Below are 27,904 nucleotides of genomic sequence, written 5' to 3' on the forward strand. Positions count from 1 at the left end.
TTATATTACAGGTTTTACATCAGGGATCATTTTAGGGATTATTTTGGAGGTGATTTCCTAAACTTAACATTTTTTGCTCATCAGTAAATTCATCAAATAAGCATCCACTATTAATCAATCAGCCAGCGAAGCTAGAGAGAGAGCCTGAAAAGTACTGATCATTTTTAAATCAGTCCTACCACAACCTGAGCTAATGTTGATTCTATCAAGTTTGGCATCGCTTTGCGCATTCTTCTTAGGCTATCATGACACTACGAACTCCGCAGAGCCACAAAGAGAGAGAGGGGCAATGCAGAAGCAAAAAAAAACAACAAACTAGCCTAAAAAACATGAAAGGACACTACTTTTCCCGCGTTTCCTCTCTGAGCAAAGCCTTCTAATGAGAATAAATCATGCAGCCTCTACAGCGGTCTGAGTATTGTCTCAGCAACAACATTCAGGAGGTTCACTTAACTCATATTTCAAAATGCACAGCAAGAATTCCTTTAATCCTGTGCAAATATCAACTGAAGAGTCTATTCTTTTTGTCTCTCTTAAATAACAAAGTATAGAGGTAGACTTTTCTTCTTTGTAAAACTTCACGGACTGAACCTCTGCTCAGTGACTATGAGTACATTCATAAAGAGCTAAATGAGGTAGGTATGGAGCAGAGGGTACAAGATTTCAAGAAAAGTGAGAAATTCCCTGAGAAGGATACTTGAGGAAAGCTTCCAGAGAGGATTAAGAGCAGCTGAAACTGAGGAAGGGAAAAATGGCTCTTTTTCTACTGATTATCAATTTGTAGAGGTCCCCTTTGTCATACACACCACAGATATCAGATTTGAAGAATATTAATGTGACGACAAATAATAATTCGTTTTAATTTCCCTTCACATCAACATGCTCTCAATCCTCTAAGAGCTCTCCTCCTGTTGTGTCTGTTTTCTGATTCATTCTCTCTCCTCCATTTCCTTCATTGAAAAAAAAAAAAAAAAAACTGCAAAAGGGCAAACGGAGGGAGAGAATGCAAAGAAATAAAGTTTTAGAACTTGAGGATGCGATTATTTCCAAAGTCAACAACCACGATGACTCCATCGGGCGTCACAGCCACACCGGAGGGGCGATCCATCTGTCCGAAGCCGCTCCCCTGTGTTCCAAATTTGCATAAGAAGTTTCCGTTGGGCTCGAATACTTGGACTCGGTGGTTGCGGGAGTCGGCCACAATGATGCGGTTCTCCTGGTCCACGGCGACGCCCTGGGGCCTCAGAAACTGCCCGTTCCCGGTGCCCTCAGAGCCCAAAAAGCGAGCTGACTGGCAGTCCGGCCGAATGACCAGGAGCCGGTGGTTGTTAAAGTCAGTCACCACCAGGTGGTCTTCGTGGTTAAAGGCCACTCCTCTGGGAGAATCAAAGTGTTTCCACAGAGCCCCTTCAAAGCCGTACTTGTTGAGGAAAGAGCCGTCAGGGGCGAAGAGTTGCACGCGGTGGTTCCTGGTATCAGAGACCAGGATCTTACCCTCAGAGTTGACAGCCACATCCCAGGGATAGTTGAACTGCCCGTTCTTGGTACCCTTTTCCCCAAACTTCAGCATGAACTGGCCCTCAAAAGTGAACACCTGTCAAATAAAGCAAATATTTTAAGCCTCAGTAGGTTTACATTTGGAGTAGAGAAGTAGTAAACTCTTCTGTGGTTTTTGACTTTCTGATGTAGGTATATACATCACTGTACAAAATAAGAAGGTTGTAAAAATAGGTTTTCATACCTGCACACGGTGATTGTCCTTATCAGCCACGATGATTCGTCTCTGACTGTCACATGCAACCCCAGCTGGACGATCAAACTGACCAGGCCGAGAACCCAGAGAGCCAAACTTATGGTGGAAGGCACCACAGGGCTTGAATATCTGGAGAAGGAAGAAACAAGCACTTCATGTTAGACTTCTTCTTTATTGTTAGAAGATGTAGCTGCTCTACAGCGATGCCTCGAATTAGCCTTCCTGATACAGCCAATGATCAACCTCAGCTGTATTGCTTCAAAATGTAGACTCCACTCTTGCCTCCAGTGGACACACAGCTAATATTTACCTTTAAGACTTCTTTACATACATATTAATAAAAATGATGTTTGCCACTGACCATGTACAGAGAGGTAAGGTTTGTTTGTAACCACTGATTGAATGACAGGGAGTGATAGATTGGTAACAGGGAATGAAGGTCATGTTCTACCTGTATGCGGTTGTTGCTGCGATCGGCCACCACCACATATCCCTCCTTGTCCACGCTGATCCCCCAGGGACGACACAGCTGACCATCTCCCTCCCCTTCGCACCCGAAGGAAGACACCTGGGAGCCCAGGGACCCGTAGCTCCGTCCTGACTTCACCATCACCTTGAAGGGGCTGCCCTGGATGTGCTGGTTGCACACCAACACTGACACAAGGTGCTCGCCCTCACATTTGGGCAGGTAGTTGACGGTGTACGAGCCATTCTGGTGATCCGTTATCTCTGCCGCTGATAGGTCGCCTTCGCCAACGGACATGACTACTGCAGACACTGTGTCCCCGCCGGAAAGACGTGGCTCGCCATCATGGTCATATCCAATCACAGTAAAGGAGGCGGGCTTGCCACGAAGGGCACTTTTCAGACCTTCGCCATGGGCTTTGGTGACGGGGGCAAAGGCTCCACTGCTGATCAGGCCCATGGACTGGATGGCTATGTACAGAGCCTGTGGGAACCATGATGGAATATGTTCAGTTGCTTTTCATTTCTTTAATTTCTTTAAATGCTCATCAAGGAGAACCAGACACAGTCGTACCCCTAACTCCTAACATTAGATCACACTTGAAACATAGTGACAGTCCGATAAACTTTGTGTAATGTTCCTACCTGGTCTGGAGGAGTGAACATGAAGCGGTCGTCCTCCTGTGGCTGCAGCAGGCCCCTGAGGGTCTTGAGTTCATGGATCTGGGTGAGCATTCGCTCCCTGGCCAGGAGCACGTCTAGGTGGCGGCCCTCATCCAGCACCTGGCTGACGGCAGCGATGGTGCTGTCCAACTTGGTCAGACTCTGGTGCAGTTTCTCCACCTGCAGGTACAGAGACTTGGCCTTCAACTGACGGATCTTCTCCACCTGAAGGGAGAGAAAGGGTAGAAATGTTAAAGGAGGAGTACAACCAGCATATTTACTATTATTCAAGAGTAGTATATCTAACAAGTAAGCCTGTGATAAATACACTTTCTGATCCCCAGGTGTAATGTATATTGTTTTGGCAGCAAAGATACAGTTGGCAGCCAAAACATACATGGTTGCACTAAATTTGAGTGTTTTATATGGTATCCTGAAGTAAAGCATTACTACAGACTGTCCACAAGATGGCAGCAATGTGTGACTGTACATGCATTCAGGTGGAAGAAGAAAATTGGTTGACATGTTGCTAGTTAACTGTGCATCTATTTTGATCAGGGTGTCAATATTAAGCAATCCAGTAGGGATGAGGTTAAATGAAGCGAAAACAGGCACAAGAACATTAACTGTCAGAGCATTTGATTTATTTGAAGTTGAATTGTTTAAATTGATGGGCATGGGGGAGAAACAGCACCTTAGTGAGTCTTGTTCTGATTGTAGACTACTGACAAGAGTAAAAGTTATTTTATTACTTAAAATAAAATGTTTCTGTGAAAATAGTTATGAATATCATAGAGGAAAGAGACTGATATGTTTACTAAATTAATTAATGACAACAACAACTACTACTACTATACATGTTACATATTGGCATTTTTCATTATGATGTAATATTTCATCATTTATGGAGCCTTTATGAAAGGGTTGCTTATAGTCCACTTTGCATCATGTTGTAAAGTATTGTTTCTTTTGGCTTCTAGCCATAATAAAACAGCAGACAATAAGGAAACAACATTGCTCATTGTACAGACTGACCACACTAATGTTTAAAAAAAAAAAGAAAAAAAGAAATGTGATAAAGACAAATTGTTAAGCTAATGGTAAAAAAAAAAAGAAAAGAAAAAAAGGTCACTTAACCAACACATTTATGTAACCGTGTGAAGACAGATAAAGTTACAGTACAGTCGGTGAGAATAAAGCATTAAGGAGGGTGGTAGAACCTGAGAAGCAGGGACTCTCTTACTTACTACAAAAAGAATATATAACACAATAGCCTGACTGCCTCTATGGTTAGAAAGACTTTTGATAGTAGGGAGGGACTCTGAAAGAAACAAAGAGTCTAAAAGAGAGGGGTCCTTTGTGAATTCTAAACAAAAAGTGGGGCTGAAATTTGCATCTGAGAGACTAGAGTTACACTTTATAGTCAGCGAGGACAAAGATTCAAGTTAGGCTTTCTGATGGACAGACAACTCGCTTTAGTTCTTCAGTTGAAAACACTGTGAAGGGGAGAAAGGCAGAGTTGGTATGTGTTTCACAGACTTACAGAGCGAAAACCCCTTGAGACACAGAGATGGGGAGAGACCTTGATGTTCAAAAGCTACAACCTCACATGCAGGCACACCTCCTTCCCGACACATTCGCACAACTTCATATACAAGACGCAGCAGGCTCATAGCTGTCAAGTGTCTCATGTTTGACCCGTGAGTCACATTAGTGCCTTGAATCTCTATGGTTTATTGACACAATGCTGAGTCACTGTAGCGTCATTCTGGATACGGTTTCTGTTTTTCCTGACAGCGCTGTCGGCACAGTTGACCGTCACACCAGTTGGCAGTACAGGAAGTGACCACAGAGTCATTTCCAATATGCTGTGTGATTCAGCAGATGTACTGCTCACCTTGTAAAACTTCTGCAACTGTGCTGTTATAGTGGTGGAGTGAGCAGCAGGTAGAAGCAGGTCAAGAAAAAAAATGCATCAGAGCATTAAAAACACTTCCACTGAGCTGAATTGACTAAACTCCTTTAAACTAAAAGAGCAAACTCACATTTTACTAGGTTCACCATTGAGATAAATTCCTAATCATTCTACTCATGTTTTAAAATTAAATAAGTAGAAATGCAGATTCAAAAGTGTCATTTTCAAATAATTTTACAATAATACAACCTACAGAAAAGCTCATATTCTTACATTTCAGAGGATAGAGGAAGCTCATGTTTGGAATTTTGCTTGATAAATGAGTCAATCATCAGCAATGAATTGTTGAAAATTATTTTTGGGTATGCCCGCCTCCAACAAACTAAATAACTTCATGTAGCAGTAAAACAACATCAACACAGCCTCCTACCGACCTGTAAGCAGCAACTGATAATCATATATAACTCATCAGTACCAACCTATTTGCATGTTATAAAGCTTTCATCTGCCCCCACAGATATTCCTGAAATTCTTAACTGCATTCCTCAAAGTATAGTAAGCAGAGTGGAAGAAAGAAGAGAAAGGATTACAAAACTCCCTCACAACTCACACTCACAACATAGCTGCATACTTGTGAACAAGAGACAAACACTCATTCACACATGAGTAACAGTCAGTCAATCATTTCACAAGGAAGAAAAAAAGAGGGAAACTCTCTCTCTCTCTGTCTGTGTGTGTGTGTGTGTGTGTGTGTGTGTGTCATGGTTGCCTGTAATGACTTTATCAGGTCAGGGATGAAGACCAAGTTTTGTAGTCATCTTGGAGGGGGATTAAAGAGGGGATCATGGGTAAGTGAAAACCTTCTTTGTGACACTTTGACCCACACACACACACACACGTTTTTACTATGTCACTGAGCCTGCTCTGACGGGAAGGGGAGAAATAGGAGTGGTGGGTGTTGTGTGCTATAATGATGGTTAATCCCCTCCACAGAAACAAATATATACATGAACAAACATTTGAGTGGTTTTAGTCATATTTGCTTTGATAGTCAGTTTGTGAATTCATGTGCATTAGACACAACTGACTGGTACAATGGTATGCTTTAATGCAGCCTCCATTTTATGCCATTTTATGTCTGTACTCAGTCAGTAGTGAGCGGAGGCTGAGGGGCCTCATGGATGAGGGCTAACCCTTTAGGCCAAACAGCTCTTTGGTTTTGGTTGGTTTAACCACATTTAAATAACAAACTCTGACACATCCCTCTCCCTTCTGACAAGGCTCAGTCTCTGTGGGTTAAGAAGCAGTTGACAGTTCATTTGGTACCATATAGCTTAAAACTAAAACTGATCTTTTGGGAGGCTGCAAGTCTGTGATGTGGCATTGTTATCCATCTCTAAGAATACAGTATATTAAATCTATTATTTAAAAAAAGCCTCTATCGCAGGCTACTCAAGAGTGGGTTTAGATATGGATTTACTGTAGGTGGCTTGGAGAGGGTGCAGGGGTTGAGGAAGTTCTGTGGTAATGCAATAAACTAAAATACACTATCTTTGGAATATTAACACTTCCACAATAAGAAAAAGTGATATTCTTTAGAGTCCAGTCCTTGGTCAAAAATATTCTAGTAACACCTGGGTGAAAAGTAGAGAAAGCACTCTTCCTGACAGTTATTGACCTGTTGTGAAAGCTAATTGTAGCGCCAGTGACTGAAAGATGAAGATGAAGGCAGCAGCTCACCTTCCACAGTAGTTCACACTCCCTCTCCTCCAACGCTTTCTTGTGTCTGAGCACAAGGGCCTTCACTTCCGTCTGCACCACCTTCGCCTTGATCTCCACCTGCTCGGCCATGGCCTGCACCTTCTCCATGCTTAGCTGGGGAGACAAAACACAGGTCATGTGATCTCACTGATATGGAACTTATCCTGCCTGCTTATTTGAGCCAGGATCAGCTGAGAGAAAACAGAAGAGACTGGAATTAATAAAAAATAAAAAAAAATAAAAAAAAAGAGTAATACGAATAACATGGGATCAAACAATAAAACAAAAACAGAGACACTGGATGTGGAGATGAGCAAAGACACGTAATAAAAAGACATCAAACACGCCGCTGACTGACTGTGTTTTATTGCTCATATGGGATACAGATCACCACCAGAAACAGGATGCAGAGGATCAGGAAGCATTAAAAGAAAGGACACTGTATGCGACATCTTCCTGGCAAATGAACAAACACCTGCTCGCTTATTGTGATCTATGCCTTTCCTCACATTTGGTGGCTTATTTGGAGGGGAAAAGGAAGCAAGGGTCAGGAATAGGAAGTCACTTCACACTGCACGCAATGATGCAACTTCCTGCCGGGCAGAACCCCTAATCACTCCTCTTTTTTCAAACAGGGCATCATAAAAATAACAAGTATATCTGAGCGTTACATGGGTCAATTACTTTTTTTTTGTGTCTGTGAGGTTTAGTCAAATTTAAAAAAAGGTTAAAAGAATATATTAGAGGATTATGGCAATAATGTCTAAGTGGTGTAACCCTAAAAATTTTGTACCAAATAATTAAACTTAAAAACACTACATTTTCTATAAAAACACATATCAACTAGTTTGGCATGATCTTACATTATAACCATAAATAAAGCTAATGGAATGCAATTGTTCTAAATATTACATTTGATCTGGGGAATCATGTCAAGTATAAACTTAAATACACTGTAGGTGCATAAAATATTTAATATTTATCATTCTTTTGTGGTTACACCATTTGACATTTTCAGGAGCATTCAGTCTCATTTCAAATGACATGAAACCAACAAAAATACAAAATATACATTTTAACAATCCTGATACTGCTTTTAAGACAAGATATTTTTGAATTGCTCATCTTGCCAACCCCGATTTGTCACTGACCCATATTTGAAAACAGTGTTCAGTATCAAAACCTCAATATTTCTTCAGTTCATCAGGAAACACTTCTAACTTGACACATCTTTTTTTTTTAACATAGTGGTGGTATTGTTCATTAATTTAAAAAACACCTAACACTATAGAGCAGTACATATAATGAGCATATTTATTAGGACTGGGTAATAAATGGATATTGTATTTTATAGATAGTCAGATTTTGAATATCGTAATATGATATGGGATAAGTTTTGTCTGCATGACAGTAAAAATGTAATTTTCTGAGCTCAACAGACTGTTCTATCACCTGCCTTTATCCATTTAGTCATTACATCCACATTACTGATAATTATTTATCAAAAATCTCTTGGCATACATATTTTGTGAAAGCACCAATAGTCATCCCTACAATATTGTCCAAATATCAATATCAATATATCATCATGATACTTGATTCTGCCCATATCACCCAGCCCTAATATTTATAGAAAAGGTGTCTATGTAGCACAGGAATCACTTTTTCTTAATAGATACATTTCTAAATAATACTATGAAAATATAATTGTAAGTTAATAAACATTTCTCTTATAATTATTGTATCAATTAGGATATAGGATGTATATAGTCACTTTGAAGAAGCTGTTGATTGTGATGCTTTGTACAGGGGATTTATTAGGTTGTGTTGGTCGCATGGTGAATCAATTAGCACTATATAAAGGAAACGGAAGCGGCATCAGACACCCACACTAATGAAGACAAGATAGCCTAAGCGTGAATAAAGCATTGAGTCCTGAAGATGAGTGCAACTTTTTGCAGGAATCACTCCACAATACATGTAGAATACAATCAAAGTATCCTTTTTGAACCTCTATAAATGGCAACAGTATGACATAAACTTGAAAATCCTGTTTAAGAAGGTTTTAGCTTTTACAGCCCACACTTTGGGCTAAATGCACATTTTTCTCTTTGTCTCTGTCCCTGCCCCCCCCCCCTGTGTGTTATCTGGCTTTTCCTCTGGCATTTTCTGGGAGGTCACAGGGTGAACCGGACCTCACAAGGACGAAGGGGAGGTGGGATAAGGCTTCCTTTGTGATATCGGCCACAGGGATCAAAGGTCAGCCAAACCTTACAGGTCGTGATCTGCAACCCCTGTCTTAAGACACATACTACCCACCCCCCACTGCAACTGCAGCAAGAACAAAGCCCGGCAGTGGGGTTCTTTTCTCTTTCGCTTGGCCATTTGAGGTGGGTCTAAAGGCTCAAGGGTCAACTAAATCAGGCCTCCGGAGAGGGAACAGCAGGGAGGGAATCTAGAGAAACTGATGGGGGGGCTGTTATCAATGCGTGGTGAGGAAGGAGGCAGGGTGAGTTTCATAGCCACTAGTTTTCCCCAGTTGTTTCTGTCTATTTTATATTCATATTCCAATTCTAATGATCCTCCTACACATGTATTTTTCTCCCATTATTTTCTCCCTCCACTGATTTTCTCTGGTCTTTCTTTTCCACACACTTTATTTTCCTGTCTGCTTCTTGATCATATGATCCCCATCTCTGTATCTTCTCTCTTTCCATCTTTTTCTCCACATTCCCAGAAGAGCACAGCTTGGAACACAAAGGAGGGTCAAACTGCCCAATCAAATCGCAGAGGGAAAGGGCTCTGGCCAACCAGGGGGTCACAAGTCCAGGGTCAGGGGTCAGGGAAGATAATGGCTGTGGAGTGGGCGGAAATTTCCTACCTCAGGGGACAGGAGCGTGTGTGGTATAATTAAGTGTGTGTGTGTGTGTGTTTACATATTATCTGGCGTCAGCATTTAGTCCTGTGGTGACCTGTGACAACATGGACAAACACACACATACAGCAGCACAGCAAGGTATTGCCAGATGGACAATGTTTCTTGTGACTCAGCTGCGTGGTTCCTGGTAGCTTTCTTTAAATCTAATATGGCTGTGTTGATTGGTTAAGAAGAGTGAGCGAGCGTGTGCTGCAGGGGTTTCAGTTTCAAACTTTGTTGTAGGTGATTGAGAGTCTGGCATTTAAGTGAGCCGATCTGTGTTGTGATATAAAGGTCTTGGAATGTCAAGAACACCCAGAGTGACATAAGCATCCATCCACGGAGGCACAAAGTGTGACCCAGTCACACAAAGGTCAAGCCGAGAAAGGGATAGGTGAGGCGCATGCTCTGCTGAGGAGATAGTACATGCCAGTATGTCACATGACCTCAGTGAAGCTAGAGTTTCATGTTTTGGGTGAGTCTTTACTAAGGCCGTAACACCTCCCACCTTCCAGGCAAAATAGACATAGTGTGTGTGACCTAAACCTGTTGCAGTTAGATTAAAAAGCCATAGCTAATCTAAGCTTGTATTAACTTTAAAAGTAAGGTTGAGATTGAAGGGGTACTTTCATTTTTGATTTGCAGATTTTGTTTGATCATAAAATTGACTAAAAAACTATTTAAAAAAAATGTCCATCAGAATTTCAGTCCATGTCTTTACGTTGTTTCGAAAAATCCAGATGTGAAAAGTTTTTAATTCACAGTGATGAGCAATCTTGAGTTGGAAAGTAGTTTACTTGGACAGCCTCCTCTGTCTCACTTGATTAACAAACTAACATTAGTGTAAAGGCTGAGGTATGCTCGAAAAGAAGATCTAATGAATCATCTTTGAGATAGGGGACAACATCACAGTTACAGTTTAGCACTTTAACAATTCTGATAAGCAAATGTAATGTAATGTATGAGAGCACTTCTTGTAGGTTGTGACTTCAGATGCAACTTATCTGGTGCTGCATGATGTAAAACATGGCTGCTGAAGCATTTTGTCTTTACTGGTGCATGTTTCAGTGTAGAAAAGGTGAATCTAAGGGGGGTTTAGGGGGCTGTCACCCAATCTATAACTGTGTAAATGAAGAGAAATGAGAGTGGGGGGTCAGTGACGGAGTGAGTGAGTGAACAGGGGGAGGGCAAAGTGTTCCACTTCTTTAACAGAGGAGGGGAGTTTTCCTTTCTCTAAAATCCTTTAAATACCTCATCTACCCTTCCCCCAATCCTCCTCTCCGCTCCTCCTCCCCTTTGACCTTCAGCCCTGCCCCCGCCAGACCTCGCCCCCGTGTGACCCTCCCCCTTTTCAGGGCCAGCTGGACACCTCTTAACCCCGGGCTTTACAGCAGCCCTGGACTGGTCACTCTCAAACATATTGGAGCTGATCTCTCCTCTAATAGCCGCTCGCTCTGCGCTGAGGGACGGCGGAAAGACACAGCTGCTCTCCTCCGCTTCTCCTCTGTCTTTTTCAGGAGGAGAGATGGATGAGTCTGGATTTGTGTGGTTTAGACCTAGTAGAATCGTGCAGGAGAGCTCTCAGCTGTGTTTAGTTAAGACTTCTATCAGTTTGACCTATTCAAATCCACAAGACACAAGACGAAGAAGTTTTTTTTGATGCAATTATAAAAACATCTGCTCTCACTCTCTCTATTGATTGATTGATTTCTGATTTTACACACTGCACAATATAGAAATAAAATTTTATGTGTTACCTCATGGTTACACAACCAAAAACATACATGAATGTATAATAAAGTGTATCTGCTGTGAATGTGTCTGCATGGGTTCCTGTCTTACCTGCACGGCCTGCCGTCCCTGCTGTGCATCTGCCAGCAGCTGGATGGTGATGGACCTGCAGTCCTGTACGGCATCTTGCAGGTAAACGAAGGTGTGGCCCATGTGTCGGCCCATGCTGCACTCTCTGCAGATAGGCACGGAGCAAGTTTCACAGAAGAACAGGAAGACCTGTGAAAAACAGAGAGGAGGATTCACACATTGACTTTGTCTCGTTGGGACTTTGTGTGTGAGCTAAAGCGCATGTGATCTGATAATAAACGCATACTTAAAAATGGATACCTGTGCCTTTTAACACCACAAGCTTTACATGTTTTTTTTAAATCTTTATTCTCATGAATGACCAACTGTTAATGATGAAATAAGAAGAAGTTAAGTGTCTTTCCTGAAGCCCAAATGTTACTTTATGTAACTGCATGGCTGTAAGTAACACACACACACACACACACACACACACACACACACACCCCTACACCTACACCTAATGGGAAAAGACCACGAATGATAAAGCTACCATTTGCATGCATGACCAGGAAAAGCTCATATAAGCCTGACACCCAGGAGAGTTTTCCTTCTTTCAAAGCACCCTCCCAGAAGAGGCACAGAGGGACAGAAGGCCACCCAAACTAGATCAATACTCCTTCTGGACACTTTAACGTTTGACGAGGAGGGCCATAAAAGGGATTTCGTTTCCATTTCACATTTTTCAAACCAATTAATCTTGTAGCTCAGTTGGCGACAGTCTCAGGCTTGTTGAGAATTCTGCTTGAAAGTTTTACTGAAGATAAATCGTACCCTTTCTTCCTAAAGTGGTGTTCGATTAAAATGTACTAAACATGTATCCCATTCTTTACTATCAATCTGGCATTAAGACTTGGTATACACTTTGTGGATCAAATAAAAGTGTTGCTGGTCACAGTTGTCCCAGTTGTCCCTCAGGTTAAGAAGGAAACCAGTCATTTAACCTTTGCAGCTAAAACCTAATTTTTTCCTCTGAATGCTGATTGGTTGTAATGAAAGGCTAATTAAATATGCACAGGCCATCATATCCCAAAGAGACACCAGATCAATGGCCTCCAATAGCAAGAGACCTGAGTGGATGGGGAGGGGTTTGCAATCAATCCATCAATAATGCCCCCCACCTCCCCGTCCCCCCAAACTCCCCTGGGGAGCAGCATAATCTAATGACACACACACACACACACACACACCTCCCCCTTTATCTGATTTCCTCCTCTTTTCTGCCTTCTCCTTAAGCTCCTGCTGGAACCTTTTCTTCTTTCCCTTTTTCTTGCTGCTGTCTCTCCTTCTGCTGAACCCCATCCCTCTACTATAGTCTCCGCTCTGTCACTCGATACCCTCCTCGTCTCATCTCATCTCACTACCACCCCCCCATCGACATCTCCTAAATTCCAAGGGGACGGGACGCACAAAAGCAAGGAATGCAGCTGGGCTGGAGTGGAGGAGGAAGGAGGAGATGGACGATGATGGACAGAGGGCTGGGGCAGTCAGGGTGAAGCGACAGGCAGATTGATGATGCACGGGCAGGATGGATTCTGGTGTGAGGGATTGAGCCGCGCTATCTATACCTGCGCTGAGACCTGCAGCACTCACATCATCAAACGAAGCTGTTCCAATATTGACAATTACATGACGAGTGGTTTATTCCACTATAAATAGTCACGGTGACAGGAAAGCGCCTCCTGACGTGAAAATGCTGACTTGCTCGCTTACCATTTGTAAAGTTTTAGGGCCTGGCATCTGTTCTTTTAGGTGGAGCATTTGCTAATGCAAATGAGAAAAAATGCTAATCAGTTCTATTACACACAAGCTGCCACACAAAGAGCTGTAAGGCAGCTTGTGTCTAATAAAATTTGTTAATTTAGTTAAAACAGAATGAAACAGATGCCACGAGCACCCCATTCAGACGACTGTCAACCATTTTATTATGAGAAAAACTTCAGTCCCTCAATAATATCCCCTCTGCTTCAGTATAAATAAAACGCTGCCACATTGATTTACACCATCAGAAACCGTGAAACTCATAGTCAATGAATGCACTGACAGTGTTTAGAAATGTAAATACAGGTCTGATTACTTATCTTGCGTCACTGGTAAGCAAGCAGCCCCCGTTATTTTACTGAGTGAGGTCGGGAGGTGTTGTCGATGTTGAAAATGGAAAAAAATCAATTTGCTGTGAGCGATCCTATCAAATTTGATTTAACATGGTCTTCATTTATTAGACATGTTGAAGGTCTTTCACTTCCTGCAAACTGTTGAAATGTGCAGCACATACGAGGTGGCTAGTAATGAGAAGATCTTTATAGTGAAAATCTCTGTGCAGATTTGGCTTATTTATTACTGTTTTTTGTTTGTTTGTTTTATTTTGTAAAATATTATTCATTTATTTATTTCTCCTGTAAAATTTATTACAGATCTGTCATTAGTAATTGTATTGATTTATTTTTTTTTGTGCATCTGGTTTGGGGGGGTAGTATGTTTGTTATGTATGTATATTTGTATGTGTTTTATAAATGGAAATATGGCAATAAAAGAAGCTTCAAAAAATGTAAATACAGGAAAACTCTTCATTATTTACCACAGTCTCACAAATCAAATAGATGTTTCCTTTTTTATTCACTCTGATGTTTAAAATTTGAGATGATCATTCAGCTATTGTAATTTTCCTATCTAGCACTGTGCATTACTTCACCAGTGTGTATTTATGTCTTCACTAGTGTGTCTGTGGTGTCATTAGTATGTTTTCATTATGGCTGGGCAATATGGACAAAATCACATATCACAACATTTTTCTGAAATCTGGATATATTATGACAATGTTGTACAGACAACTATTGGTGCTTTCATACAAGGATTACTGATAAATAATCATCAGTAATGTGGATATAATGAAGAGCTAGAAAAGTCTGGTAAATTCAGAAAATGACATCACTTTACTGTATTGCAGCCTTTAACACTTATGCCATATCATGAAATTGTGATATCCATTATCTAAGATGATATTTTGGCTTCTGGCTATCACCCAGCTCTGTTTCTACTTGAGATCACGATTAGCTTTTTCGCTTGTTTGTCTATGTGAGTTTATTATTTACAGTGTTTGGAGCAATAGGATAATCATATGATGAGATATGCAACACACGTACTGAGTTCTTCCATCATCAATGTCTCCTACAAGCCTCTACCTATCATCCATTTGTTTGGATCTGCTGTCACCTTGGCAACGACTATTTATGGAGGTCCATTAAAAAACAACACCACCACCACAACAGAATAAACCAACAAATGTTTAACACTTATACCACATACTGAATTGTCCCAACTGCACCGACAGACAAATCGAATACACACACACACACACACACAACATTAAGTAGAATTGACCAATAAAAAAAACTCAACTCATTTTAACAGCCATATTAGCCCTGTCATTTTATATGTTCCATACAGAAATCAATAACTTCTTATAATTGTTACTATTCTTATCTCATGTTTTCAGACACCATTAGTGAATGTGGGAACAAAATGAAAAACAGGATGAACAGCAGCCTGTTATTGAAAACCGTGGAGTCCAATTTCATGGAACTAGATCTTATGACAAATAGCAGCGAGGAGCTTCCGATATCTTTAATGCTATCTGCTGCTTATGTGTTGTCAACAGTAGGTCTTAGAGGTGAAGCGAATGCACTCATATACACACACACACACACACACACACACACACACACACACAGTTGTAGATTACATAACACGCGCTGGCCTCTTGGTCAATATTATTGACTTGCACAGGATACTGGTTCTTCCCAGAGGTCTTCATAGAAGGAGGTTGATCCTTCTCTGCCCGCCTGTCTTTATCTGTCCCTCAAACCCATCATTAAAGAGTCATTCTCCAAAAATTCTATTTCTCCAAACCACCTCCAAACCAAATTCTTAGCAGGCCATAAATACAGCTGCTCTGTTACACATGTTGTGTTAGAGCGGACCAGGCATTTCACAGCCGGACACGCCGGATACCCCTCACATATGCAGGGAGTGCACAAGACGCTTCCAGTGTGCACGTGACGCAGAAATGTGAAAAACAAGTTAAAAAGATGTGAAATAGGCGTGGTGTCACGCTAAAGTTGTAAATACCACAGACAACACCCCTGGAGGGGGAGGCCTGTGAGCAAGTGACGCTCCTAACAGCCATTTATTTGCATTACACATTAACGTGCAGCACACACTCAAACAAACTGAGAAGCAAACTTGATGTGTGTGTTCTGAGAGGGGCTGTAAGCAACATGCCAGCAGCCAGCTATAAAGCTCTGTGCAGCGGGCCTCAGATACTATGAGATGAGGGTGGGGGGGGGGTGGGGTGGGGGGGAGAGTTATTGTATTTCATTAGTGCACCGGATGTTGCTCGCTCTCCCGCTCTGCCCATTACGCGCTCCCATTATCAATTTACAGCGAGACACACCCACAGATATGTTGGGGCGTGGGCTTGAGAATGTTTATGTTTATGGTACCCTAAAACAAGGACTAAAAGAGAGACCATTTGACATCTGTTTCTTGAATTTTTTCAGGTGAATTCATTTATTATTGGTCTGTCGGTCGGTCAAAACCAACCTACTACAAGATGTTGCTTCAGCTCTGGGAAATTATAAACTACACAAATAACCAGTTAATCATCAATACAACAGCGAGATTATTCAATAATGAAATTGTTAGTTGCGGCCCTATTTTTAAGGCAAGAACTGCAAGAGTAACAGAAGGCAGAGTTCTGTGATTTAAGTAATTTGTGAATAACAGAAGTGAAATTGGTAGTAAATGATGCAAAGAGTAAAATCATTTGATGGATAATTATAAACTACAGATGACAGAAACATTACATAAAAAGTATAGAAATGTCTTATATATTGTGAAGGGAGTAAAATACAGATATGTTGAGGATAAAACCTGAGAGAGAAAATGCATGATGACTGAATGACTGGGAGCCGCCTGGCCTTGTGCTCACACAGCAGCAGGATCAGCCCCCTCCCTCCCTTCCCCCTTGTAGGCACTGGGAACTGGGGGAGAGGGCACGAGCCCAACTAGCCAGTAAAATCTCTCCATGCAGCACTCGCTGCCTGCGTGTACAGCAGAGTGGGGGGAAGGGACAAGGGCCATGTAATGTCACACTGTGGTGCCAGAAAAACCAGGACTGCTCTGGGAACTAAAAGCACATTTTACCAAAGAGCTAAAAAACACTTTTCACTGACAGTGAGATGCTCTGACATCTGCAGAGGTCGTGTCCAAATGCTATTTCTCAACTCTTTCCATATTACTCTATACCTGGCAATGTCACATGCAAGAAAAATGTATTTCACATAGACTTAGAATATAATCTGCAGCGCCTTTTAGATCATGGCTTTTTTCTTTGCTTGAAACTCGATCCAGGACTGGAAACCAATGGAATTTTTTTTTTGTAAGAAGTCAAATGAAAATGTAATTGAAAACAGACTTTCAGAAAACAAATATGTTGCTGATGTTGAATTCACAGAAGCTAAAAATGCTATTTTTTCTGAACATGCAAAAAAAACATACTACACTGCTGTTGTATTCATTTTTAAATGATTAAACAGGAATACAACATTATATCATTTAATATTCATTTATAATATTTTCAAATTAACTTAAATTAATCAATTACTTCACTTAAGAAAATACTTCAGTTACCCAACCTAAAGAAATAAAGATGTGAGCTTATTTTCAGAGGTGTGTTGTTTAATCCAAACGACAAACAGATCATCTCCTAAGGAGGTTTGTTTTTTGGGTGTTCTTAAACAATGGGGATTTGCTTAATAGACGGTTTTTCACAATTAATGTCAGTGCCTCGGGTGTGAGCTGTTGAACTACCTGTCAACAGACAGAAACAAGAAAGGTCAGAAAGGTATTGACACACAAACACACAGTCAACAGATACTCCTACAAGCTGATGTAAGACGCCGGTGTGTTTGCAGCAAGAGAAAAACAACGTTCCTGTTTGAAATATGAACACCAAATTTAGCATATTTATAGACACCATGTCTGATTGTGTCTCTTCTTAAAAGCAGCTTTTTAAAAATCCAGATTAGGTTCATCGACCATTAATTTCCAGTACGCTGCATCTCTCACATTTTATTACACAAAAGCCCCTGGAAGCCGTCAAATATAACCGCCTGCATCTGAAAAGACGGTTGGGCGGTTGGTGGTTGAGTACCTTGCTGAAGGCTCTACTATCAGTAAGGAGGAAGGAGAAAGAACCACTGTTATTTTACAAGCACTTCCAACCCAAAAACAAATACATGGCCTCCCTAATTTATTTGAAGGAGCTTCAGTACCATCTTTAAAACTGATGTTAGTGGAAAAAATGTCTAATTGTCAGCTTCCAGATTATAATTTTACACCAACTGCAGCCAGTTTTTCCTCATATAAATTGTGTCCACATGAATCATAATGTGTTGCACCTCTCAGGCTGGTTTTGGTCAGCGTTATAATCCTCATTGTAAGTAGGAGCCACATCAGGTAAGACTGCTGACTGTGTGAAAGACGTGATGACAGATGGAGACCAGCGACACGTCTCATTCCAACACATCAGGCGGAGGCAGGTGTCAGGAGGCTGCGCTCGCTTCAGCACTCTCCTTCTTCCGCTGTACAGGAAACTGCTGCAGCGATCATATGTTGGGACTTAGAAAAAAAAAACTTCTACATTCTGCATGTGTTATTTTTGGGATGAAGGGTTGAGTGCAAAAGAAGAGGGAGTATAAAGCTGCAACTTAACTCCACTGCTGAAAAAGCCAAACAGACAGCACCAACCCTAAACCGGTCTGGTATGTCCAGGCGGGATAATCTGTGGAATACCCAATCCCGACATTCCCAGCAATCCCAGTAAGACTATCTGCCAGACAAAGCTCCTTTTATGGAAGTCACAGACACCTAAGCTGTTCCTGAAATCACTCCCTCGTTCACTCATTCTCCGCTCCATATATATAACAGACAGTCGACAGTTTGACTCTACAGTGAGCGGTAAATTGAGATTCTGGAGCTTCACTAGTCTCCATCATTTCGTGTCATCATGGACAAATTGAGAGTTGTAAAGAGAAAGCAATGTATGTGCCGTGGACACTAATGTTCATTCCACTGTGGAGTTTTTGAGTGTAAATTAGAGCCCGACTGATATATTAGTCAGCTTATATATTCAGCTGATATCGGCCTGTCAGAGATACATCGGTGCTGATGACTGTTGGTTTCTGTCTTCTTATCAGCTTGTCAATCAATTGTAAAGCACTTTGAACTATATTAATCAATTAATAACGTTTGATTGATTTGAAGTGTTTTATAACTATATTTGAGGGATAATTGCATAAAATGGGTTTATGTAAATTTTCTGCTTATATAAAATGATCAACATGTTCTTACTCTTTAATATCAGCCCCAAAATCCAGTATCAGTGAGGCCCTAGTGTAAATAAATAAATGAATAAATATACACACACATACAGTAGTACACTATATAGTAGATGGTGAGGAATTTCTCCCTGCTCTTTTTCCAAGCAGCCTTCATATCTAGCTCACATAGTTTCCCCTCTCTCTTCCCTCTCTGTTCCCTCCATCACTCTCTTTCTCCTCTCTCATTACTGTTTTTCTTCCTCCTCCAACGTTGCCGCCTCTGCCGCCCCGCCCTCTCGTGGCAACCCCTGTTGGCTTGTTGCCACGGACACAACATGCACACGGACATGCCTGTAGATGTTTTGAAACTCTGCCAGATACGACATGAGGCGAGGGGGACGGGGGGGCGGTGGCCGTAAGCCGGCGCTCTGATTGGATGGCCTCGGGAGCAGAGAAGGAAAACAAACCACAGTCAGCTGGCCTCCTTACCCAGCGAGCATGTGACTGACTGTCTGCGCTTAATACTCGAGGGCCGTAAAAAGAAGAAAGAAAAAAAAAGAAAAGAAGAAAAGGAAGTCAGAGGGGAGGGAGATGGGGGCAAGATTAAAAAAAAAACAGGGGGAAGAGAAAGAGAAGGAGCGTAACAACAATGAGAAGGTGAAGCAGAGAAAGAAACATGAGAGTGAGTCGCGGCTCGGAGCGAACGGGGGATGAAATGGAAGAAGCTGCGTGAGCAAAATGTGGAGCAGCTGAAATGTGACAAAAGCTTATTTGTGTACAGTCACAAACCATCCACTCTTACTTACTTACATTAGAAAGCGTAATAAACTACCCATGCTTACACACCCACATCAAGCTCTGAGTGACCACATGACCTGTTTTTGTCCAAAATAGTCCAGAAATAATGAGACGTTTGCAAGACGGATTACAAGCAGCCATTGTTTTAGCATGCTGCTCTGTCCTGAGGCCCTCATATATTCATGGTCTGTTTGTCACACACACACACACACACACACACACACACACACACACACACACACACACACACACACACACACACACACACACACACACACACACACACACACACACACACACACACACACACACACACACACACACACACACACACACACACAGTACATGGCAGGCATACCAACATGACGGCCTAAAGAGCGTGACCTTTTTCAGGAAATGGTCTGGTTATATAAGGCCGAGCTCAGACATCAACAAAAGCGAATGCCTCTCACATGTAGCATCACCCAAAGAAAACAAAGCGCTCTATTTAGCATAAAGGGACAAGGTGTGTGACAGAATAAATAAAGGAGTAACTTATGGCGCTTTTCCACTATACAGTTCTAGCACTAATCGTCTTGACTCGACTGTATTTTTTGCGTTTCCATTAGGGATAGTACCTGGTACTTTTGTAGTACCTGCTCTGGTGAGGTTCCAAGCGAGCCGATACTAAATGTGACGTCAACAGACTGCCGGCCAATGAAGAATCTTCACTGGAAGAGTCATGAGCCATCTGACACAAGAATCAAACGCGCCATTTTTAAATACCTGCAACAGCGTTACAACCATACGGCTCAATTTTCTTGCTTCATGTGTGACAAAAAGCCACATACAGCAGTAAGTACACCATCGCCTCCATGTCCTCCGTTGCACTACGGTGCTCTGCTGGTTGATAATGCACTGCAGCATAAATTAAGTCAGATTCTCTTATTTTGAAACTGAAGAGTCTGCTGGTTGATTTTTATTCTGTAAAGAAATTAATGATGCATGCCTAAAAAAGCAGGAACAATACATATAAAAACCTAAAACTGCATGCAAAAATGTAGAGCTAAACTTTTCAAACGTAATGTAATTGAATGCAGCAATTTGAGTGCACAGCATGGCAAACTACAGCAAATACTGTGCAACTGCTCCAGACTAATATTTAAAAAAAAAAAAAAAAAACTCAGGATGGACAGATTGTGGCTGGAAGCTGTGGAGAGTCCCCCCCCCCCCCCCCAAACAGGGTTGAGAGCTGTTATGTCAAATGTGTTAACAGCACAATCACGTTGAGTGGGGTCAAATAATGGCCAATTAAAAGCCCATTTGTGCCTGACCACGGAGTAGGAAGTGGCAGCTTCCAGCGTTTTGAATGGGTTTTAAATCCTGTTGCTAAAGAAAATGTGATAAATGCCTCAAATGGAGATCAAAGAGAGGACACACACACATATATGTGCTCCCCCCTTTTAGCCTACATGAAACACATTCACAACACACAGGAAACAGGGAATGCTCTCTAATTACTGGGCACATGTTGCGCATTAAAACCCTGGAAGTCCAACTTCATATAATCCAACTCTGCTGGCTGCATGGCAACACACACACACACACACACACACACACACACACACACACACACACACACACACACACACTCTCTAAAATCCTCTTCAGAGGATAACTACCTACAGATGGGAGATGCTATTGGAAAAGAAAACGCTGCAGCCACACACTCGCACCGATACTTCCAGGAGTGATGAAAAGTAATCACTTGCCCCTCAACGGCAACAGCTGCTAAATCATATTGAGGAGACTTTCTGCATCCATAATGTCCATTGTCTCTGACACAGAGCAGAGAGCGCTGATGAGAATGGCAGGAGCCAGCAGAGGAAATACCCAGCGTGTGAGTGTATGTGTGTGAGAGAGAGAGAGAGAGGGAGTGAGAGGGAAAGAAGGGGAAAAGAGAACCCAGGAGGTATAAACTCAAGTTACAGGAATTCCTCTGGCCTTGTATCAGCGTCAGTGTTGGCTTGGGTTTCCTTACAAACATTCTCTGCTAGCGAGCTGCAAAGAGAGAGAGAGAGAGAGAGTGAGGGGGGAGTAAAACCGATGATCACAAAGCCAGCCCAGCATATGTTTCAAGTGATAGTCTGCCTCTACAGAACTAGATAATGGAGCCTGAAAAAGTTCCACAGAAAGAGGAATTGTGTAAAATGTGTGACAAACTGCACAGGACCCAGACCTCCCACTGCAGCTGAACATCCCACGTCTTCCTTACTGCTAGACAAAAATGATCCCTGAGGAGACAGAGGAGCATTAAACTGATTAGTTCAACTTCACCTCATCCTCATACTATGATGCATTTTAGTCGCTCGGCGCCCAGCAACCACTTTCTATCCTCTGCTCCTGTAACCCCACCCCCCACCATCTCCCAAAGACTATTTGGTGTGTGCGTTTGTTGCCGGGTAGCGATGCGCGTGCACAGCCAGATGCGTAGTCATGGTGATGACAATTTAATCTCAAAAAAAGACACAGAGGTGACATTTCGCGGAGATTATCATATCATTAGCCGTCTCTGAGAAGGAGCAGCATATGTATTTGTATGTTGGAGGGTGACATCACAGCGAGCAGAGGGCACTCTTTTGATGTAATCCAATTTTCCCTTTCCACTTCACACACACGCGGCGAGGGAGTCCCTCTGACTGCCAGCGCTACAGATGAGTAACAACGACGACATTTACGCTGTTTAAAGTAGGCCAGCATATTCACTCATGTGTGCACACCCTGTAAATTCTTGTCAGTGCGCAGCATACACCCTTTGGGGGCCACAGACCCTTATCTTCCAACTGAAACCCTCGGCTTCATCAGCAATCTGTGAAGCAATTAGGTTGTGTATTTTATGATGCTTTTATTCCCAAATTGAAATGTGTACATTAACAACTATCTCAAAATGATAGATTATCAAAGCTAATAAATGTGATTTCCAATTAAACATAAAGTGAGGGATTTTACAATTTGACAGGGTTCTCAATTTCCAAAATCTGAATCATGTAACACATGTGTACTTATTAAAACAGGCCTCCTATTTTTAGCCAGCAACTGCCGGTGTCGGCAGTTGTCGTTGGCAAATTTGATCAGCTGTAGTCAATTAACATGAGACTGTACATTGGCCAGAGGACAAAATGAAACTAACTCTCAGCTGTTGCCAGCTGAAGATGCTCTGTGCAAGCTTCAAAGTGTCAGAAAGACGACAGACATTAAACTAGCTAATTTCCACACACACACACACACACACACACACACACACACACACACACTTGCACTTGTATACAATATATATGACATGCCTATCTGTCCTAAAAGAGGTAGCGTTGGGTGTACAGATTTTAAAGACCTTTAAAGCAAATTTGTGATTCTGGGCTACACAAAATAAAGATACAAATAGGCTTGAACACCAAGTGAATATTGAACAGTTTGGATTGGAAGGATTAATTGATGGTTCCATTGACATAAAATAATAAATCAACTATTTTGATAATCAATTAATAATTGAAGTCATTTTTGAGAAAGAAATGCAAGAATATTTGAAAGGTGAAAATGTGCTGTTTTTTTGCCTTTTGTTTTGGACTGTTGCTAGGCACCAGATGAGTGACTGAAAACAGTGCCTCAGGACCTTTTTTGTACCTTTTCTATTTTATACACCAAATAATTAACTGAGAAAATAATTAGCAGATACATTTATCGTGTGAATTAGCAGCCCATTATGAATCAATATTTTAATCTTAATCTGGATTTCCAGGATTCGCAGCTGTGAGGCATCCTGTCCTGTCAGTCTGACGGTAACGCTGGCTCACACCGCTTCATTAAAAACCAATCTAGTCTCTCCGGTCTGACATGATTCGCTTTCACAGCATCAGACAAGCTCTAAAAGTAACTTGTCAGCATTACCTGAAGCTGCAGCGCACAGCTATCAATAGTGCCATCTCATCAGTCAGATGTTATTAAGTTGACATTTTTCAGTGTCAGAAATGACTTACTGCATGTCATTAGACTCTTTTTTTCTTAGAAAGAGGCACAGGTGTAATTGATATTAGATAAAACAAACATTGAAAATGAGCAGAGCCCTGAAACTGGAACACCTGCTGAGAATACAGCCGTCGTTACTGTGATTAATGTCACTTGTGCTAGCACTGCTGTGACATGCCACAGCAAGTGCCTGCTGTGAAAAGGGCCGATAAACTAGGTTCATTTTAATGCTCTAGTTGATCCATAGGGAACATTAATTAAGCAACTTCTGCATGTGATATTTATTATTACACTAATAGTAGTCAGGTTTGTCTTATAATAACTTTACACCTTGCATTCAAATGCATTTCATATCCGGATTGTGTCTAGATTTGATTTAACCCGGTTACATTTACACCTGGTGTTAATGTTTCTCCAGTGTCCACATTGAGATCCGAATGCTCTGTCCAGCTTAACCAACTGAACATCACATCCTCCTCTCATTTGTGCGGGTCCATGTTTGTGGGCCAAACATCCTCATAGATGGACACAATGAGACTTTTTTTATTGGTCTTTGGATGCTGGAATTCCATTTGGACACAAGGGACTGAACTCTTTATTTTTTTCACAATAACGCAACCAAAAAAATATTTTTCTGGTGTTTCCGTGAGCCCAGTGAGCAGCGACCATCATCACCACCAATCTCCCGGGAGAGGAGAAAATTCCTCGGCAGCCTTACATAACACTGCAGAGGGGACAGACCCCAGCTCCTGGGAAAAAAGAAAAAGAAAAAAAAAACTTGGCTCCCTAACTTACACAAGAATGTCTTCTCCTATTGGTATGGAGGGCCCTGACACACCAAGCAGACCTCAAAGCGCTGGCCCAGACAAAAACAAATGCAGCGCCTCGTGTCTTCTGTTAAGAGTTGCACTTGAATAAACAGCGGGGCCACACAGCTGACGGCCAGCTGACCACAGATGTGCATTGCAAAGTTCTGTGCTTGCATGAGAGGAAATAACTGTCCGGTGGTTGATGTTCCAAAACCGGAATGCTGACCAGCCACAAACCTGCTTAAATAGCATGGAATATGATTCAAATTGGGAACTACAGACATTGCACTGCAGCAACACTGAGAAAGGAAACTATTTTGATCAGACCCCCTACTGTGTGTGCAATAACCAGTTCCCACAACCCATAAAACTGGCAGACAGGCATATCTGGTTGGAGCTGTGCTGAACAATAGCAGTCAAAGCAGTAACAAAGGTCCTTTCTTTGACCAGACACACAACTGTTTTGAGACTGTGAACTTTGAGGCTAAAACAATACAGCACTAACACTCAAGGCAAACCCAAGGAAATGACAAGTTTTGGAATGAAACCGCAGGCTTCCAAGAAAGATTCCAACACAAACTAAGAAATTCTAACTTTTACATCTTGGATTTACTAGAGTCGACTAAAATAAGAAAAATGGGGCTCGGCAAATCACAAAAACTGAGCTGAGATGAAGAGGATTCTTTCTTGACACATCGTTACCCATATGGAAGGACTGAGCTGCAAAACAGACCGCTCTTTCCAACAGAGCGACTGACCGGGGAGGACCCATTTTTTTAAAAACACATGATGGATGTGGAGCTGGATGACGGGACAATGACTCCGCTCGCTCCTTGCCTCCCAGGTAAAGAAAGAGCAGCCTTCTCCTGTGTCATTCCCTCCCCCAGGGCTGGAGCGAGTGAGGCATTACTGGGAAATGAAGCTCTTACTGGAAAACTGAACCCACCCATTTACTGGCATTGGATTGGGGGTGGGCGTGAAGGAAGGAGGGAAGGGGGGGCAAGGGGTTGGGGGGGGGTCCACTAAAAAACTAAATTGGAAATCTGAACTTGGTTTCAGTGATTGGGCGCTCACTGCTGTATCAGGCACTCATTGATAGCTCTGCTGTTTTATTTACATTCAGCACATTAAATAGCGCTGCAAAATAGTGGGCTTTGTTTTCGGAAACACAAGTCCTATTATTTGTGTCGTTACATTCTCTGTTGCCCCCCTAGGGTTTAGCTTTACCACAAAAACTAATAGCATGTTTAGCACTCAGTAGGTAATGGACACTCTCAGCTCCGATAAAAGCAGTTACTCTATCCTGTTGAAGCTATAATGACACCGTTGTTCATTTCCTCATGTTTCCATGCATCGCAGCACGTTAAACTTATATTGTAGACACGTAGGAAGACGTCGACTACAATGATCAGCTTTTGTTCCGCATGGGCGGGACAGAGTCGCCAGGGTTTTTGTGCGACACACTAAACTTGAACGACAGCAAGTTTTTCAAGATCCAGTTAACAATAAATGGCGTCCAGTTAAGTATTTGACTCCATATTTATTAACAGGGTACATATGGCAGGATTGGTGTGTAACTCAAGTCTGTTAATTGGTTATGCGAGGAAGTTAATATGACTCACTTTTGCACAAGCGCTGCACTATTTCATTATAAATGGATGATTAGGGTTTAAGTAAAAGGTTCTGTGATTAACTGTCAATCCCCGCTGAAAATGTACGGGCCACATTTGCAGATATGATAGGGTAGGTAGGGTCGGGTAACACCACCACAGCTTTCTGATAAGATACTGAGGGATAGTTTATTCATGCTGTAGGTGCCTCGCAGTGTATTCTCCAACAGCAGGGAGAACTTCCTTGAGCTCCTCAACAGAAACCAGAAGAAAAATTACATTCCAAGACCCCCTCCTAATGCTATTTGTTATTCTTCCTGACCATATGACTAAACAGAGAAAAAGCTGGTTTCCTGTTTTATAGGCCTTTGTAGTTTCCTCTGCCCAGATCACATGGTCAGAAAAAAAAAAACTTTGGGCCCCCAAGTTCCAACTTGTCTTTCCCATTATCAGAGAAAAGCTAGATCTCCATAATATGTCCATGCATAGGACTTCTAACAGTCATAGAAACATGTGTGCAGTTACTACAGGGGCCTCTCTCTGCCCTGAATGGATGGTGTGGTACAGATTAACCAGACTCTGCATGTGTCTATGCATAGAAGTGTGTGTGTGTGCATGCAGGGTCTCTGTGTGTATGTATATATATATGTGTGCGTGCGTGTGTGTGTGTGTAAATCCAGCTCAGCACACGTGCCTGTTCGTCTCCGGGGAACTAGGTGAAGAGCCACTCAGCTCCCTTTGAACCTAAGGCCATATGGCCCCCAGTATGGTTCCATACTACACACATAATGGTATTACACTATAGTGTGTGTGTGTGACACAATAAATATAATGGTATTAAAATACAAAACAGCAGAAGACCAGCAGGGTGGGGTTAGATGCAGAGGCACCACAGACTGTGTCAAAAATAGATTAAGTACTTGTGTGTGACGTGCATTTATTTCCCATTCACTTCAACTATTAGTAAATAAATGAATGGGTAAATGCTGCCCTGCTTCTGTGGTTTAAATGCTATATGTTATGATCCTTCAGCTCCACTCACCTCATTGTCGTGGTGCTGGCAGAAGCTCATGCGATCCTGGAACAGGGACAGCAGGGCAAAGTTGTTCTGCAGGGACTGGGCGAGGGACACCGACACCCCAGGCTGGCCCTGGTTGCTGTTGGCGTTGACCCGGCTCAGGTGGAGGTTCTCTCCCAGGCGCTCAATGAAGTGGTCCTTGGTCAGCCGCACCCGCTGGTGTGCCCGCACACAGTTGTCACAGAGATACTCCTGGCAGTCGAGGCAGTGGGAGGTGGCCGGGTTCTCCTCATCACAGGAGCTGCACTGAGGCTCTCCCAGGTGGTGTTGGTGCAGGAGTCCTCCATGGGGGTGATGGAAGCCTGAGGAGCCTCCACCTAAGCCTCCCCGGTGATGGTGGCCGTTCTTGTTCTGGATCTGCTCCTCAGAGCTCACCACCACATCCAGCAGGTTGCTGAAGAGGAAGTTGGAAGAAGGCAAGGAGTCCACCCCGGCCTCGGAGATGGACACCTTCTGGTCGCAGGTGGGGCACCTCAGCTTCAGAGGGTCCCCTGGACTACGTTGGCCCTCTAGGCACTGCCTACAGAAGGCATGTAGGCAGGGCAGGACGTGAAGCCTCCTGGTGGTCTGGCTGGAGGAGGACGAGGTATGCGAGGACGATGAAGAGGTAGAAGAGCTGGAGGAGATGGGCGCAGAGCAGCCGCACAGCTCCTTGCAGAGCGGGCACGTCTGCAGGTCCGAGTCTGGAAATGAAGCCATCTGCAGTGTGACTGAAACACAAGCTCAGTTTACAGTTGAGGTATTCATTTGAGGACACATCGGCCCCGTTGTGTTGTGTAGAAAATAATCTGGTGTTTGAGGTAGATTCATGAGGTATTTAAGTCAGTTCAACAGTGAAAACGGTGTTCATCCACTTACAGATATCTCTCTGTATTATAGAACTCAGATTTG

The 27,904-nt window shown here is 42.4% G+C and overlaps 1 protein-coding gene across 1 annotated transcript; it reads right to left on the reverse strand.

Annotated features, from left to right (window-relative positions):
* Positions 1-746: 746 nt before the first annotated feature.
* Positions 747-27,792, reverse strand: trim71 (tripartite motif containing 71, E3 ubiquitin protein ligase). Its single transcript, XM_053334349.1, has 7 exons — positions 26,978-27,792; positions 11,317-11,484; positions 6,537-6,671; positions 2,864-3,106; positions 2,205-2,702; positions 1,742-1,882; positions 747-1,594 (listed from the first exon to the last, which is right to left on the reverse strand). The coding sequence occupies exons 1-7, from the start codon at positions 27,710-27,712 to the stop codon at positions 1,022-1,024; spliced, it is 2,493 nt and encodes an 830-aa protein (XP_053190324.1). The 5' UTR covers positions 27,713-27,792; the 3' UTR covers positions 747-1,021.
* Between the last annotated feature and the right edge of the window lie 112 nt (positions 27,793-27,904).

The sequence above is a fragment of the Scomber japonicus genome, chromosome 15, assembly GCF_027409825.1.
Source record: "Scomber japonicus isolate fScoJap1 chromosome 15, fScoJap1.pri, whole genome shotgun sequence".
Taxonomy (NCBI): Eukaryota; Metazoa; Chordata; class Actinopteri; order Scombriformes; family Scombridae; genus Scomber; species Scomber japonicus.